Raw genomic sequence first — 18,370 nt, 5'->3', positions numbered from 1 at the left:
GATATGAACAATATTCTCTTTACATTAATCATCCTTCAGCTCTTTTTGTGGCTCGAAAAAATAATACCGACGGCACACCTTTTCTCATTTGCTGTATGGCTGCAACTTCGAGCAGATAAGGACGATTTTCTTCACAAGACCAACTTTAACAGAGAAAATTTCACAACTGTGGACCTTCGCAAAAAAAACCAAGGATGCAAAATATTTTATTTCCCCGTGAGTTTCTGAACTCTACATCCAATCAGCATGGCCAAATACAAAGATTTTTCGAAAGAGTGGATACCTCGAGAATTACACAAATTTTACTATCTAATTCCGCATACTTCCTTATCAACTAATGTTTTAGATAATGAAAGGGGTCCTTTTTTGTTTTGTTTCTAGAACTACAATTACAAATGAATACTGATGTTCTTATGAAAATAATTAAAAATCATTTTTACTTTTTTTACTATCTTCAATAAATGAAAATCTTCAGTTTGTTCAATAAATATAAAATAAAATGAAGTTTTTTAAAAAAAAACACGATAAGTATACTTAAATGGACTACTGTGTTTTGTCTATAGTATAATTTTTGCTTTGTGTTCTTCCACATACATGTGTTAGAGCATAAGACACGGAAGTCCATTAACTTCCGAAATATACATAAATTGGCATATTTGTCTTAACTATGGCCAAATGTGAATTGAATTATGAAATTCACCGTTTACAGAACCTAATGATTGCAATTGTTAAAAAAGTTAGTGTTTCAAAAATTCAGTTGATAGAAAAATCGCTCTCCTGGACAAAATTCCAAATATATTACTTTGGTTAAAAGATAGTCACTATCGGCGGTTAATTCAACAATGACATTGTCTTCACTGCTCACCAGCAGATAGAGCAGTGGATGGTGTCGCTTCCGAAAACAAATAATCAAATTAATTTTTTTCATTTAAATTTTATTTATTTACTTAAAGGCAGTTTATTACACATTATTTTAGACATAAGTTCCAACTTCATGGGACTTACAGTCCTGTGTTGAGTTGGGACAACAATATATGAAGTTTGAGTAAAAACTGTGACCAACTATGTGTACTCTTAAAAAACACAAGTGAAAAAATCGAAGTTAACATTAAATCAGACGCATCTCAACATTTTAACTTAACTGGATATGAAAAAAATGTGGAATCATGGTATTTTTAAAAGAGAATTTTAAATATACAGAAGTGTTAAAAACTATGAATGCTTATTTCTAGGAGTAACGCGTGATGGATCCGAATTTGATATTATGTGCATATATCGCCCACCATCTACGAACTTAAACTACTTTTAAACAACTGCGCTAACAAAGAAAAATTAGTTTTGTTCGGAGATATGACCATAGACACTAAAGACAACAATAATATCTCGTCACTAAGATATAAAGACATCTCGAGTGATTATAGAATGGAATGTGAATGTATACACGACTTCACTAGAGAAGGGATGAGCGGAGACAACACCTCGCGAACTTGTATCGATCACATTTTCACTCCTACCTACTTATACCCGATCCATTCCGCAGTCATTAAACACAAAATCTCAGTTCGTACCATTACATCACGGCATGCCGAAATCTAGAACAACAAATAAAGTAAAGTCATTGGACAGTAAGAAAATAGAGTACATACTGACGAATGTAAAATGGGATAAAATTGCCGCTAAATATGACTGTCCACCGTCACCGCTTGACGAAATTGGCAATACTTTGTAAACAATATACGAACGATGTACATATTACAGGTACTGTACTGTCAGTAAACAATGTAACGAAGGTCAAGGTAACCCGAGACTTAAAACATATCTATGCGTTTGTTCGTACGGGTGACTCTTAGGGGAGCAAATTATTACTCTTCGAATCGGAAAAAAAAACGATAACTTTTGATTATGATTAATAAAATTTATCAAAAAATATACAAAAAAATTCAGAAAGCCAACATTCGCACTTTTGATATTGTGTTAGAGAAAAGCAAACTCAGACTCATAAAAGCGGCTGCAAAGGGGTGTGCAGTTTGTTGTTTAACCACCCGGTTCCGGCTTAAGGCGGATTTCTACTCGCTTCGTCCCATCCCAGGAAGGATTTCTTGTCTGCGTAGGCATGCTTCGGGAGCTTGCAGAGCGTCCTGGCAATCATATCTACGCTAGTCGTCGCAATGTTTTTACATTTTTTTGAGTATGTACAAAACTTCAAATTGGGGAATTTGAAGTTTGAGTTGGTAGACTTCGAGTTATTCTACAATTTGCATCAATTAACAAAGTAAATTATTACGGCTTAACAATAATAAATAAACAGCTTTATGAAAATGGGGGGAAAACAAAAGCCACGATGTACTTCGCCGCCGATGTGCCTGTCTACACGCCTAATATAAATGAAGAAAAAGGGGGTAATAAAACAAACGTGTACAGTGAAAACAAGATATATTGATAAAAGGTCGACATGATGTCCCAAGGCACCCACAGCACTCCGATTAATGTACATTATTTTGTCAGACAATTTCTACATAAAACAAAGTAAACATCGCGATACTTTTCATTCACTCTTCTGTGCATATTGCCAAATAGATTACTTGAAAATGCAACATTTTCAACATGTTACGCTATAATTATATTTACAAATTACATAATATTTAGGGGATTGCCTTGTGACCCCTCGGCTCACCCTCTGTATAATATATTACTATAGTCTAGTCTAGTCTAGTCTAGTCTAGCCTAGCCTAGTCCGGCCCGGCCCGGCTCGCCTACCTCTCGTGGTGCAGGCGGAAGCGCTTGCGCGGCGGCGGCGAGGGCGACGTCGGCGGGGGCGACGGCGAGGGGGGCGGGGGGCTGGCCTTCAGGCCGTCCAGCAAGCCGCGACTCACCCTGAGGCCGGGCTGGATGGGGATCTCCTCGGAGCCGTCCGAGGCCGGACTGTCGCACGCCTCGCTGGCCACGGAGGAAGGCGCCACGTCCAGCGTGCTGCCGTTCTCCACGCCGCCTTCTTGCTGCTCGGTAGTTCCAACAATATCGCCGTGATTGGAATCGTATTCTGAATTTTCCGCTATTTCTTGTTGATTGGAACTGTAATCTGTACATTCTTCTATATTGTTTTGGTTTGAACTGTATTCAGACGTTTCCATCAAATCATTGTGATTAGAACTGCACTCCGTTGTTTCTACGTCATGTCGATTAGGACTGTATGCTGTAGTTTCTACGTCTCGTTGGTTGGAAACGCTATCGGTAGTTTCGATTATATCGCCGTGCCGGTTGGAAGTGTATTCTGTGGTTTCTTCTAGATCGTGTCGGTTGGAATTGCCCTCTGTCGCTTCTGCTATGCCGAGTTGGTCACTGTATTCTGCAGGTTCCACTTTGTCATTCCGGTCAGGGCTGCATCCGATAGTTTCTACCGTGTTATTCTTTTTGGAAGTAGTCTCTACTATATTGTGATGGTTGGAAATGTATTCCGTAGTTTGTACCGTGTCATTCTGGTCGGCACTGTATTCTCTAGCTTCTACTCCTTCATTTTGGTTGGAACCATATTCTGTAGTTTCTATTATATCAGAACTGTATTCTGTAGATATAACTGCGCCTTCCTGGTTGGAACTGTATTCTATATTTTCTACATTGTCATTTTGGTTGGAACTGTATTCTATATTTTCTACAATGTTGTTTTGGTTGGAACTGTATTCTGTAGTTTCTACTGTATTGTTTGGATTGGAACTGCATTCTGTAGTTCCAACTATATCATTTTGGTTGGAACTGTATTCTGTAGTTTCTACAATGTCATTTTGGTTGGTACTGTATTCCGTAGCTTCTTCTATGTCTTGTTGGTTAGAATTGTATTCTGTTGTTTCTACTATGTCTTGTTGGTTAGAACAGCATTCTGTAGTTCCAACTATATCATTTTGGTTGGAACTGTATTCTGTAGTTTCTACAATGTCATTTTGGTTGGTACTGTATTCCGCAGCTTCTTCTATGTCTTGTTGGTTAGAACTGTATTCTGTTGTTTCTATGTCTTTTTCTATGTCTTGTTGGTTAGTACCGTATTCTGTCATTTCTATGTCTTGTTGGTTAGAACCGTATTCTGTTGTTTCTACTATGTTTTGTTGATTGGAACTGTATTCTGTTGTTTCTACTATATCTCGTTGATTGGAAATGTATTCTGCAGTTTCTACTACGTCACTTTGATTGGAACTGTATTCTGTAGTTCCTACTATGTCATTTTGATTGGAACTGTATTCTGCAGTTTCTACAATATCACTTTGATTGGAACTGTATTCTGTAGTATCTACTATGTCACTTTGGTTGGAACTGTATTCTGTAGTTTCTACTATGTCACTTTGGTTGGAACTGAATTCTGTAGTTTCTACTGTGCTGTGTTGGTTGGAACCGCTCTCTGCCGCTTCTACTACACGCTGGTTAGAAATGTTTTCCGTAGTTTCTGCTATATCTTCTTGGTTAGAGCCACATTCTACAGTTTCAATAGCATCATGTTGATTAATGTCATATTCTGAAGTTTCAGCATCGTGTTGGTTGACATCCGACACGTTGCATTCTGTTGTATTAACAATCTCACGCTGGATAATATCCGAAGTATCACATTCTGTGGAATCTGGGGGATTACCTCCCGTTTGTTCCGAATCCACAAGACTCTCACTTTCATCTATATTTGGTAAAACACTTTCAGTCATGTTAAGAATTTGGTGATCCATAGAGACAGTTTCCTTCGCTTGTTCTGCTGATTCAGCTGTCTCATCTTGAATAGTTCTATCTGGCTTATTAAAATCTATATTATCAGATATAACCCCAAGCGGAGACGTCGGTTTACAGTATTCTTCTTTACCCGAAGACTCACATTCCATAGTGCTGGAAACCATTATTTTTTCAATGTCTCTTAATTCGTTAGCTTGACCAGTAGCCCTTAGAGGGCTTTGTGCAATTTGATTTTCTTTATTCTGCCCAGGAATATCAGATTCTAAAGAAACAGATTCTTTGATCTCTGATCCCCCCTTGGGTTCATTACTAATAGCTTCATTTATCATTTCTACCTCTGGTGTTTCATTGTGGGCTTGAGGATGAAACACTACTGGTTCAAAATGTGATTTCTGGGGTTGTTCTTCATTGAGGTCCTTACCGTAGGGACCAACACTAGGTAATGTGGAACTTTCGGGCTCGGCGAGGACCGGCATAGATTTCACCACGGGCTCTTCGGGTACATCCTCGGTCAGGAGAGGCATTGAAATAGGTGAATAGGTTTTGGTCTGAATATCCTCGCCAAGTAGCTGCGGATTATCTGACACAAAGCTATCTGAACTGGAATCATCGAGGCATGGCATAGAGGAAGCCAGTTGTTTAGTAGTTCGTCGAAAATCATCCTTAGAGAAGGTTCTTCCAGGTGCCGGCAGGAAAGGAGACTCTCGATCAGTCTGGCTAACGCGGGTGAGAAGGGAGGCCGTGGTACGCGTGGTGTCCAGGAGCTTGTGATCCTCAGGAACTGGGAAAGGCAACACCAGAGGATTGCTAACCTTGGGAGCAATACGCGGGTCTGTGACAGTAATGGGAAGGTCGAGGGAGGTGGGTACACTCGGAGGCGTAACTCCCAACACGGCAAGACTGTCCTCCAGCCCGCTCGGTGGCGGCTCCTCGGGAAACCGGCGCTTGGAAGGTTGTTCTGCTGCAGACATTATGGGTTTGAGTGCAGTGCTAGTTTCTGATACGTTGCTAAGGGCGGAAACTCCAGCATTCAGGTTTTGGAAATCAGGTCCTAGAGCATCCATTTCCATCAGTAATGAGTCACCAGTGTCAGCCAGTGCAGCCGCTAGAATATCTTGGGAGGGAGCTGTTTGAGGAGCCAGAGCAGCCAGCAGCTGGCGTACGTCTCCCTGCAGTAATAGTTGCTGCCCCTCGGCACCTCGCTCCCCTCCCAGAAGGCTCAGCAAGGTCTGCTGATCTACTAGGATTTGCTGCTCGCCAGCATTAAGAATGACTCGCTGTTCGGAAGGTGGTGGTAAAATCATCGGTACTAACTGGTTATTCTCTAGAACCAGGGGTTGATTATCTACAGGGGTGAGTGTACCGTTCTCCTCCATGCACAAGTAGAAGGAATTTGGAGGTCCTCCAAAGTTCTCTCCGGGCACAGCTAGCAACTGTCCATCTCCCGAGAGAGCAGGAGCAATCTCTTCAGCGGGTGGCGGAGGTGGGATAGGTTCCGGAGGAGGTGGAGTTTGCTTCCGGAGCGCCGGCGGTCGCTGTAGAGGTGCCCGGGTCTGCACGTGCACAGTGGGCTGCCCACTCGTCCTGACTTCGCCCTTGCGTGTGGAAATGGTCGTGGCGGGAATGAGGTCATCCAAATTTCCAAGATCCATAGGTTTAGACTCTGGAATTGCCTGCGCATTAGACATGGGACTGGAATACTTTTTCATATTTCCAGACTCCTTAAAAGTCAACAACTCCCTTAATTTTTGTTTTTTAAGCGGCGGAGGAGCTGGCTGAGCTAATGCGGGAGCCGGTTGAACTTTCCGTTTGGTCCCGGAGTATTCTATTTTCTTTTCTACAGTTTTGGGTGCGGGATATGTCGCTTGTTTACTATTTGGGGCATATTTTTGGAGAATAAATTTTTGCGTCTGCACTTTACCAGGTCCACTCTTATTCGATGAGGACACAATTTGAGTCAAGGACGGCTGAGGTGCAGCAATAATCTGGCCAGTTTTCTGAAGATGCTCAAATTGCGCAGCTGTCAAGTGCATGACGGTGCCGGATTTCTTGCCTTGCAAGATACTGGCCGGGTCGGCACTCAAGAGCTTACTGGCGCTACTCTTTATGAACACAGTAGGGGCGGCCTTGGCTACGGGACTCGGTCGTGTAGTGCGGGAGACCACTGTGGGTGCGGGCGGCTGGGGACGAGCCTGGCTGGTTACGGGGGGTGTCTGGGCAGTTAGGAGTTGACCTCGAGAAGTGAGGATAGTTTGGTTGGGTTTAGCAGTTAGCACAGTGCGGCCTCGGGGAGGCAGGAGTTGACCCGTGCTGGTGATGAGAGCGTTGCCAGTTATGGGCTGCAGCAGTTGTCCTCGAGAAGTGACAAGCGCCTGTGTGGAGCGGCGCGGTGATAGGATCGTATGAGATGTTACTACGGGTCCGGAAGACTTCTTGGAGAATAACATTCTCTGATGTTCCGGTGTCAGCACAATCTTGGATTGTACACCTTGAGCGTTAGTTAGGATCATGACGGTATTGCCACTACCGGGATCTGTAGTGGATCTGTTCTGTATAATCTTGGCGGTGCTAGTCTTCACCTTGCCAGATCTACCTTCCTCGACTATAATCTGCGACTTGCCAGTCTGCGGATTGACGATAATTTTTTGTGTCTTAGTGGCGGGACTCACTCCAGGGGGGAGTATGATGAACTTTTCTGACTTTGGCTGTTTGTTCGGGAGAATGTTCGGTGAACTTTTTACAAATTTAGTAAGAGGCTGGACTTCATCAGCTTTGGCGGTAATTATTTTTTGTTCCCCGGTAGTTTTATCTACTACAAGCAAGTGTTTGGTAGCCTTCACTTTCGGGGACTTAGAAAGTATATTAGGGCTGGCAGTTTTTTCTAACACAGGTTTAAGCGATATATTTTTTATCTTTGTTTCTTGTCCATATTTTTTAACAGGAATAGGTTTATCCAGCGAAGGTCCGACCGATGGCATTTTGGCCTTAGGTGATTCTTTGACAACTGTCGACACGACCTTCATTTTAGTACGAGTAGATGTTACAGGACTTTCTGAGATAACATGAGGTATTTTGTTGAGTGTTTCGGGAGTTATAATCTCTTCGGAGAGTACAATGGGCATCGAATTGATGTCGAAAAAAGCATCTTCATCCTGCAGCGATTTGAGTGGTGATGCTGCGGTTGGCGCTGGCGTAGGCCGTGGAGCGGTGGGAGCCGCACCTCGTCGGATGATGACACGTGGTTTGTGCGCGGGAGCAACACCCGATTGAAAGTTTAAAATCTTTTCTTTTCCCAATATTGGTTTGGCTTGCACAATTTTAAGAGGTGATTTCAGTTTGGTCGGTTCATCTAATATTTGGAATAATTTGGAACTCTCTTTAGCGGGAGTAAGGGTTTTCTCGGGTGATGGAATGGGTTCTGAAGCAGGCAGCAGGGCTTCCTTTTCCACTTGTTCCTCGCTCGTAGAATTGTCATAAGAGAATGCAGCGGTACTCGCGATGCGTTCAGACTGTAACGCTACGGACATTTGTACTAATGATTTGGCGGCACTTATGTTTTGATCGTTTTCAGACATCTTTGAGACCACATAAGGTTTGGGGATCGGGGCTCCACTGGTCGGGAGGTTGATGAGAGTTTCGGCTATTTGTAGATCGGATTCTGTAGGGCCATCTAAAGGAGTACTTTCGGTAACAACAGTTTCTGCAAATATATCGGTAGGAACGGTGGTGTTATGATTTAAAACGATTTGAGATTCTGGTGCCTTTGTTGATAATTTGGTATCTGTTAAAATTTCCCCAGCGGTTCTTTCTACATTTTCTTCTATGGTTCCGAGTAAGTCATTCACGGAATGAACTTTTTTCTCGATAATTTCATCTTCAGCACTAGTTTTCAGTAAATTATCCACCGATTCATTATTCCATCTATCACGAACATCAGGTGGTGAAGAAGGTTTAAATATTTCTAAAGGTAGTTCTTCATACACTGGGGGAACTACATTTTCTGGTTCTCCTTTATGCTGTTTCACTAAAGGAGAAGAAATTCCAATTTCTTCTTCGGCTATCACTGTCGGGGATATTTGTACATGCGGAATATCCACTACTGCCAGTTGATCTGATACAGTATTAGATACCGGTTCCTCTACTTTTGATTCCAAAACAGTATCTTTTTCTTGAAAATCTGCAGGCAGTTCGTCCTTAACAGCTTCAACTGGAGAACATTCCAATTCCTTTTGACACATATCAATATCTTCTGTCACAGGATTGTCTTCGGAAACAACACATTCTCGGAGATTAGTTTGTTCGGCTAAATTAGAAGTAGTGTCTAGAGGAACCTGATCCTGGAGAGGTACACTATCTGGAGGTTTAGGACTGCAGAGTTCCTCAGCGAGAGGGACAACTGCAGGATCGGTCTCCGTAGTTTCTTCTTGAAAAGCAGCAATTTGAAATTTGGCTTTATCTCCTAATGCCGCCTTCATTTTTTTTAGTTGTATTTTAGGAGCAAATTTTTGGATTTTGACTTCTGCGGGGGGAGCCTCTGTAAGTGTCGACACAAGCGAGGGTTCAGGAGATTCTTCCATATACGTGGGAGGCTTGTCAGAGCTTGTGTTGTCTGCCACATATTTCTCTATCGCATCTTGACTCCTCGTGTGTCGACTTCTAAAAAATGTTTTCGTTTTGAAAATAGATTTTGTGTGAGATTTTTCCTTGTCACTCGTACTCTCTATATTGCCCGTCGTCTTGCTAGAGGTATCTAAGAATTTATCGTCAGGTAAAGAAGGCAAGTCCGGGACGGCTGTTTCTTCCAAAAGATTGTGAATTTCCACATCTAAGTCTAAAGAGTCGTTTGCGGTACTTTCGGAAACATCTCCCTTAGAGATTTTACGTTCCGCTTTAGTTCTTCGAGGAAGGTCCCTCGGTTCAGGTTCTATTGACTTTTTAGGCGCTTCCTCACTCTTGACTGACAGTCTGGGAATTTTTCTCCCAATTGTTTCCACAGGTAACTGCAGATCTCCGTCATCCTCGTCATCAAAATCAAAACACGAAACTAGTTTCCGCTCTCTGTTTCCGGATTCCTCGATAACAGAAGACTTTGCATCTTCCGAAGTCTTACTTTCGGCTAATTCATCTTCTACTGCGGACACATTTTCCTTATCATCTCTGTCACTCAGTCGGTCGGACACATCATCCGATTCTGCGAGGGGGACTGTTTCGTCCGAAGCGGTAAGTTTAAGGGAAGTGAGAATATCCATGCTCTCATCGCTGTCTTCACTCCAGTCAGCTAGCAGAGATGATTTGATATGAGGATCGTTCCGGGGGGGGGTCGGCGCCTGCAGCGGCGGGGTAGCGGGCGGGTCGGGGGAGCGCGGCAGGCGCCGCGGCACACGCGGGCGGGCGGCGCGAGCGCGCGGTGTCTTGGCCCTGGAGGTGCTGCCGACGTGCGGGCGCGGCTTGTGGCGCTTGGGCGGTGTGTAGGGCACATAACCTTCGCTGTGGCAGCGGTTATGCAGTACCATGACATTGATGCGCGTGCAGGAGAAGGGGCAGGCGTGGCAGGTGTAGGGGGCGACAGGGGTTTGCGGAGTGCGGGGGGTGCGAGGGGTGGGGGCCGCCTCCCCCTCCAACCCCCCCTCCCCCGGAATGTCTTCCTCCCCTGGGAAGTCATCGTCCTGACGAGGCTCCTGAACTAAGATGTGCGCCCTGTAGTCTGACGTACCGTTTTGGAGCTGGAACAAAATTCATTCGAGATTTATGGTTTGATTCACTACACTGACGACAAATAAACCGCTTTTCCATAAACAGTTCAGACATACGACTGTAAACATGGTGAATTTTTTCCATTAAACATTCAAAAGGACATTCCACGAAATGAAATAAAAGATGATAATCAAAATTAAATCTTGCAAAACATTTTAATAAATAATAATAAATATTTATAAGTCTCTAGGGTTCATATAATAGAAAATACAATTATCAATTAATAATTTGTAATATAAAATATGAATATTCGAAGCACTCGAATGATTTTCAATCAGTATTTTGAGATTCTTAAACCATTCAAATATGACACCAGTCGACAATAGCTCGGTTGTTATTATATGTATTTTTGCTAAAGGCGGGCAGCCCTCGCTGGTGCGCCAATATCTCTAAATAAAAACCACGAATGATCAACCGGGCTCGGTGATTTATTTAAGTCTACGTAAAAATATATTTACAATGAAATAAGCCTAAAATTTTACGTTAATAAAGGATAATATAATGATATATAAATGTCCAACGGCGCATACCTTCTGTAAGATCCTCGGGTGTGTAATGGTGGGCGTGCGCTCCTCCTCCTCCCGGGGGCTCCACGCGGGGCGGCCCTTGAGCTTGGCGGGAGAACCTGCGGAATACGAGCTCGCGTTATAGCCATAGCCGGTTCGCTCGGCACACGCGTCCCCTGCGCTCCGTCACCTCCCGGCGCAGTGACATTCGTGTACTCGATACAAACGCGGCTTTCTCCAGTTTCTTTAATAACTTAACGTTAGTAAACAGGCTGGATTTCGGGGAGTTAGGTCTAAATTTATCGCAACAGGGAGGAAAATCATTTTTGAGAAGGGAATATGTAAGTCTATGCATTTAAAGGGCATATGACCTGCCATTGACGGGTTTATGCGACCACTTTACACATTTTCTCAGCTCCACCGAACCAAACCAAAAATCAACAAATGGAAGAGTCGGGGAAATGTGGATGTTTAAACATAGGCAGAATGGTAAATGTTACACAGTGTGTGAAGTGGTCACTTACAGCACCTTGTCCGTTGAAGTGTAGTATAGACGCTACAGCGCAAAACTGCGCTATAATGGACCCGTCACAATGATCGGTAACGGAATTGGCTGGTCGATCGCGGCTATCGGGCCCGGCCCGTTGACAGCGATGAGGCTAAGAAATCGAGTGGTCGGTCGAATTCATCAGTTGGGTATCCGTTCAATATTGCTATTAAGGGCACTTAGGAAATGTTCCACAAAATTGCGGAGATGTTTTAAACTGACCATATTTCACTGGAAAAAGACAGTCTTGTTTTGCACCGCATAATATATCCAAAGGCAAGGTCATGCTGTGGTGTCGATTTCTAGCCACCGGTTTCCAATCGGGAATATCCTTAATTTTAAATACAAGCAAATTTATGTCAATCGGCATTTTCATACTTGACGGTTGGCCATATCCAAGAAAAAACCCGACCTTGCTACTCTAGCGAAAGATGCTCACACTATTCTTATTCTTAGAGGTAGGGGTCGGTGCTATGCGAGCTCCTGACGTCACCGCGACCTGTGAAGATCTATCGAGACGGATCTCCGTGAACAATTCTCACCCTCCAAGCCCGGCAATGCCATGTAAAGAGTCTGGCTACTGCGTGAAAGGCGAGAGTTCTCATTTTGTTAAATCTTTCCTTTCCCGCTCGCACTAAGTTGTTACCGAGAATTATTTTCAATTTCGTCCTGTTTTTCCATAAGGTAAACCATAAATATTTTTTCCAATTAAACTTACGGTAAAGTTTATTATAAAACTTTGATTGATAGACAATCGGTAGATCGCACGAACTCTGGACAGTGAAAAGTAGATATCGGGTCCGATCAATAAACTCTAACGGAGGTAATTACCGGGAGTCTTGCGAGCCTTCTGGCCGAACAGAGCGTTGTAGTCCACCTTGGCAGGGGGCTGGAACTGAGGGGACTGCAGGATGGCCGGGTCCCCGTGCGTGCGCTCCTCGGCCTCGCGCACATACTCGGGGAACAGCTCCATGTGGGTGTGCTTGGAACGCCATTGGTCTGAAACGCAATATTACAATTAGCCGGGCGCATACACATTCAGTGATTTGAAAATGTTACGAGTTGATACTGGTAAAAATTATATTTATTACGTCGATCGTGTGCAGTCGACACTATACTTTGTGAAAAGTTATTACTTTATTACCCAGGAACACTCATTGCGCAGGAGGAAAGAACGTTTCGCTTCTAAACCAAATGTCTACGGACATTTTTTTTTTGAGGAATAGACCGCTAAGCCTCTTTTTTTGTAGAGGCTCGTCAGCAGTTGGGAAAAAGGGGGTAAGGGAGTTATGAAAATACACCAGACCAATTGAGAAATAAAATTCTTGGATTTTTTTTGCAATTGGCAGAACACCAGTTGCAGTTGGCTGTCGAACCGACTGCGGCACGGCGTATATTCGATGAATCGATGATGATACAAGAAAAATAACATTTTAAGTTACAAATAATTAATAATCATCATCATTCCTTTTCCACACCTAATGGTGCATAGGGCACTGCATTGGTACACCGATCGCAGTGTATCTTGATCACTTTTGTTACATTAAGGTAAGATGATCAGTCTTACGCTTAAGGTAACCAGTCCAGGGACTATGAAATATTCTATTGTAAAAACACCCGTTAAAATAAATATTTCGTGTCAACCATGCCGGGGATCGAACCCGAGACCTCTCGCATGGTAGGCTAACGCGCTGACCACTACACCGCGAGGCCGACATGAGATTTCACCGGATGAAAAAATACACCCAGAGTCAGATTATCTATTATCCTATTGACCGATAAAAAACGCAAAAAAAACGTGATCATCATTCCCCTGCCCGGACCCGGCGGTGGATAGGGCACTGCATTCCGAATCCGATTGAAGCGTATATTGATCGCTTTCGTTACGTGGAAGGTGAGGTGATCAGTCTCACGCTTTCGGTGCAAGTCCGGGAACAACAAAATATGGCGGAGTAGAACCACCTTAAAAATAGATGTTTCACGTCCACCCTGCCAGGAATGGAACGAGTCACGAACGAGAACGATCGAACCGAGTGTGTATTAAATAAAAATAAACTCGACTGACTGGAAATTGTCGGGGAACTTTAAACCGAATACATCAATTTCAAACCATGGCTGCAGTGGTAGAAGTAATATTTGTCACTGTGCCTGCAAAACTATGGGTAATTTGATTTGCCATCGAATGGGAAATAACTCACCCATGCCTTTCTTGATGAACTCGTGCTTCCGACTACAGTTGTACTTGTATATACTGTTCAAGTTCTTCACGAATTCTCTGGAACAAACGTAACGAGTATTTGATTAGATATCTAGTCGGGTTGTGCCATATGCTACACGAAAACTCCTAGGTTCGGGAACCGGGAGAACTCACAGAGTTTCCTCGCGGAAGAACTTGACGACGGCGATGGGGGCCTTCCTCAGGGACGACACCGCGTCCGGCGGAGTCCGCTCGGCCCCCAGTACCTCCCCGGGCCACCAGGTGGAGCCCAGCTTGACCCACACCACATCCCCGTCCAGGTACAGGATCTCCGTCTGGTCGCACATCCTTCGCTTCACTTCTGGCCGACCATATCTGGAATATCGAGCTGGTCGAGCCGCGGACCGGTATACTACGGCTTATGTGAATCGCCTTCCCATGGCGAAAACTTTAAGACGGTGTCGACGATCGGCCCCGTTTATGAAATTTCGCGGAGCGAGCGGCGAACTTTATGAAATTTATATAAATATTATTATATCGTAAAATTTATCGCATAGAATGGCAGCCCTGAGCGGGGAAATGGCGAATCACTTCGTAAAAGGGCAGGCCTAACGGGACAGTTAATAATAGATAAATCACCATATAGCCGTAGGTAAAAAATTACTAATGAAGAATATCGCGATTTACGCGGATAAAACCGACACGCACTGTCGAGAACTGACCGAAAATCGAGTCAAATATTTTTTTCCCACGGGGTACATGTTTCCACCGCAGCACTGTTTTGTAGAGCGTCATCAAACATAGCCAACCTAAAAAGCCAACAAAAACTGGAAACTATGGTTTGTATGTTCCGCTTTTACAGTCATTGGCACATTTCACATATTAGCCGGAAATTAAACGATATACCTAATTAATCTAATCATTCACAATTGAAAAATGACATTTGTTCATCTGAAATACAATCCTAGCGACACAACGCCATTGCGAAGCAACTGAAACTTAAGTTATCTAAGGTTGCCGAACATGATTGTAACAAAAAAATGTAAATAAGAATAATAATACGTGCTCGGTACTTGCTTCAGAAAAATATCAGACGGATAAAAAATATAAGTACTAGCTTATTTACCCTGCTTCATAAAATATATACTCAATGTGATTATTTTATATAATGTGTGTGATAAAACTATATAATTTTTGTCCACTCCCAAGGTGGAGCATATGGTATCCACAAAGTCTCTCTAAGTTTCTGTAAATGGACAGCCACCGTGTGTCAACTGAAGTCGCGTAATTAGACTTGAAGTTTTGACGAACTGTCAGCCGTGAAGATAAGCGCGATAAAAGCCCAGATAGAAGCAGATAAAAGTTAAATTAAAATGACCTGTTTATTTTTATCCCAAAGCTAAAAAAGCCATGAATGCATGACCATAATATTATTACGGTATTATTTTATTTTATTTCGTTGTAAAAAAATACTTTAATCGCTTTACAAGACAAAAAACAATTTAAATACTGTATGTAAATAATAAAATAAATAAGTAAAAACGATACAGTTATTGTTAACTGGCTTATGAAATTGAAAATTTGAACAAATATCTCAATTCATGAAATAAAAAGCGCTTGACGTAAGATTTATTTATTTATTATATACGCCAAGAGGGCTCTTACACAAGTAAAAATTAAAATTCAAGCGTTTTATGGTAAAATTCTTCACGTTCTACTAAAACATGATAACATTGGCCAAAAACAAGTTACACAGATTTAATAATTAGCATTTAAAACAACATTAAAACAACACAAACATAAAAGAATAACAATATAGACACAAACAATAGACAACAAAAATATATCTACAGAAATAACATAAAATAATATTTGTGATAGTAAATATATGTACCCAACTAAGAAAATCCCAACGGAAATTAAAAAAGGCACTATAAAAAACCCATCGAAAATCTGATAGTGCCCATTAAACAGAAAAAAGATACAATTAAATACAAAAGATAGTAGATAAAAATTAACAACTAGAAAAATTACAACAAAATATAACAAACATAACTTTGTAATGAAGTTAAATTTTGACAATTTTAAAAAGTAAACGCAAGAGATCAATAGAGAATTTGAAATACTTTATAGAAACCTAGAAATGTAAGAGAAATTTATTCTAGAGGAAATAATTTAAACATGTTATAACAGGGAACAGTTTGAATACAAAAACATATAAACAGAATTTATCAACAACCAAATTGGAAAGGTTATAAAAAACATAAGTAAAATATAAAATATTTTTTGCCTCCCAGTCATTAAAGGACATACAGTAAAAAAGTAATTTAGATCTCTAATGCTCCCACATTCACTGGCATTGTAGTCTAAAATTTTAATTTTAAACAAATGGGATGGAATGCAACAGTGGCCAAACCTAATACGGCAAAAATTTACAATCCTAGACCTATTGAGTTTACACGCGCTATTATACCAAGGTTATGAGGGAATATTTGGTTGTATATTACTATAAAAGAACCCCTTTGATAATTTAGAAAAATGCTACTTCACTTTCCAAGAATCAAAATTTACTTCTCTGATCAAATTAGAAATATCTGAGAAATCCATCCAGTCATATTTTAAATTACCAACTTCAAATCCAGCAAGAGAATCCCACTTTTCCTCTTTTGATATTCCAATGTGGTTTAGAATCCAGTTATATTTTTGGCGCACTGCTATAATTAAAAAATAGAAGAAAAAATATGACAGATGTAAAATTAATAGTTAGAACTAAATGGGGATGACTTAATAAAAGTAATTTTAAGCAACTGAGTGAATTGGTAAAAATACCAATGTGCGAATAGTTCATTTTTTCGATATGGATTAAAGATTCAAAAATCGCCATGCATTCAGCGTTAAAATTAGAGAGCAAAGAAGGGAATTTAAAAATAGAAAATAACTTATCTTGTTCACAAAGGAAGGAAGTGCCAACGCCACTTTTTGATTTAGAACCATATAAATGTTTTGGAAGTTGTGTCAGAAGTCAGGACTCGGGACAGAAAGTTACTGAAAGAGATTGGATCAGTGAAGATTTTTTATCGGTAAGGATTTTTTGGGCATGGACATATGCCTCAAAACTTTATTATTAGTAAAAAAAATTGTTATTATTTGACATCACAACATCATCTGACTTTCTTGGCAAAAATAGCCTGTAATTTTTATTATTTATTAAAAATAAATATACTGAGTTTTAACAAGATATTTTATTTAATTTTAATATTTTTAAGAAGCTTCGAGTTTTTTGTTACCTTGTAGAAATAAACCAAAAACTGCATGAATATTGGTGTGAAAACCTTGTAGGATGATTGTAAAAACAAACATCATGAAAGTTTGTTGGATGGTAACTAGGAAGTTTGATTTAAACTTGCCTCAAGTTTACAGAGTTGCAATCTCAAACTTAGGTCAAGCTTTCACTCTTGATACTTCAAACTTGATACAAGCTTGAGGCTGGAGTCAAGTTTACATTGCTATCTGGGATGTTTCTGTAACCTGAAACATAGACTCAAATTTGTAAAAAAAATTGAAAACATAATATTAAATATACAAAAAGATATAGTAAGTTCAAGTTGAAAACTGTCTCAAGTTGTATGCTTTTACGGTACTACATAAAAGTCGAGACGTACTAGAGCGGCGTAGCGCGTTGCGGCTACATGAAATATTATTTACACTGTTTTGTATGAAACAAATTGTACTATAGCTGCACTACAGTACGCGGCTCTCAATACAACAGTTTGTCGCGCCGCCGTAGTGCGGTTTATCATTTAGGTGAAAACTTGAAGTTTACGGCTGACATTATTTAAGTATATGTAAATAAAATTAAAAAAGTCAACGAGATTTTTATAACATTCGAATAATGTAAGTTATTATGATTTTATAGCCGTAAGAATTCTAAATCTAAAAACTAATAATGGAAAACGAAACATTACAATGTCTTCATATTCGTTTCCAAGTCGGTGAAGTCTGACGATTGGAGAATTTACTTCTTCTTCTTCTTATGGTTCCTCTCCTCGATGGAGGTTGGAAATTACCATTGCGATTCTTACTTTATTGGCAGCTGCCCTGAACAAGGACTGAGTGCTGCAATAGAACCAGTCGCGCAAGTTCTTAAGCCAAGAGATGCGCATTCTACCTGCACTGCGTCTCCCTTCAATCCTTCCCTGTAGAACGACTTGTAAAACATTTAAGTTTGTAAGTGAAAATTCTTGATGGAAGTTCATTGTAATTTATTTTATAAATAAAACACGAGTGATACTTTAATCCACAAATTTGGAATATCCAGTGACCGGTTTCATCGCTTTCGCGACATCTTCGAGACTGGTATCTTTATTAAAGAGTTAAATGTATTTATACAAAACAGAGGTAAGGATAGATAATTTAAAGTTATATGTAAGTAAATTAAATAAAGTTATTTTTATCTTAAGGATCATTATCAAAAAAAATTCTTTGATTTAACTAATGAGTTGATATAATGCTATTTTAAAGATGTCGCGAAAGCGATGAAACCGGTCACTGGATATTCTAAATTTGTGGATTAAAGTATCACTCGTGTTTTATTTATAAAATAAACGACTTGTAAAATTTTATATTTTTCACCTCTCATCACATGCTCAAAGTACTCAAGTT

The 18,370-nt window shown here is 40.8% G+C and overlaps 1 protein-coding gene across 1 annotated transcript; it reads right to left on the bottom strand.

Annotated features, from left to right (window-relative positions):
- Positions 1-2,416: 2,416 nt before the first annotated feature.
- LOC148275565 (uncharacterized) lies at positions 2,417-14,727 on the bottom strand. Its single transcript, XM_088235528.1, has 5 exons — positions 13,883-14,727; positions 13,710-13,786; positions 12,343-12,510; positions 10,989-11,083; positions 2,417-10,427 (listed from the first exon to the last, which is right to left on the bottom strand). The coding sequence occupies exons 1-5, from the start codon at positions 14,053-14,055 to the stop codon at positions 2,754-2,756; spliced, it is 8,187 nt and encodes a 2,728-aa protein (XP_088091654.1). The 5' UTR covers positions 14,056-14,727; the 3' UTR covers positions 2,417-2,753.
- Positions 14,728-18,370: the final 3,643 nt, after the last annotated feature.

Source organism: Micrasema longulum, unplaced genomic scaffold, assembly GCF_059751315.1.
Source record: "Micrasema longulum isolate JH-2025_06_02 unplaced genomic scaffold, ASM5975131v1 h1tg001385l, whole genome shotgun sequence".
Taxonomy (NCBI): domain Eukaryota; kingdom Metazoa; phylum Arthropoda; class Insecta; order Trichoptera; family Brachycentridae; genus Micrasema; species Micrasema longulum.
The sequence above is the reverse complement of the archived record's forward strand: the minus strand, read 5'-3'. Positions and strand labels throughout refer to the sequence as shown.

Bases quoted from the DNA above. Each gene is read 5' to 3' on its own strand.
- LOC148275565 (XM_088235528.1), bottom strand. From the start codon at position 14,055: ATGTGCGACCAGACGGAGATCCTGTACCTGGACGGGGATGTGGTGTGG. The intron at 12,511-13,709 runs GTGAGTTATTTC...ATTGCGTTTCAG, and splicing joins GTTCATCAAGAAAGGCATGG to ACCAATGGCGTTCCAAGCAC. The intron at 10,428-10,988 runs GTATGCGCCGTT...ATTTTGTTCCAG, and splicing joins ACCCGAGGATCTTACAGAAG to CTCCAAAACGGTACGTCAGA.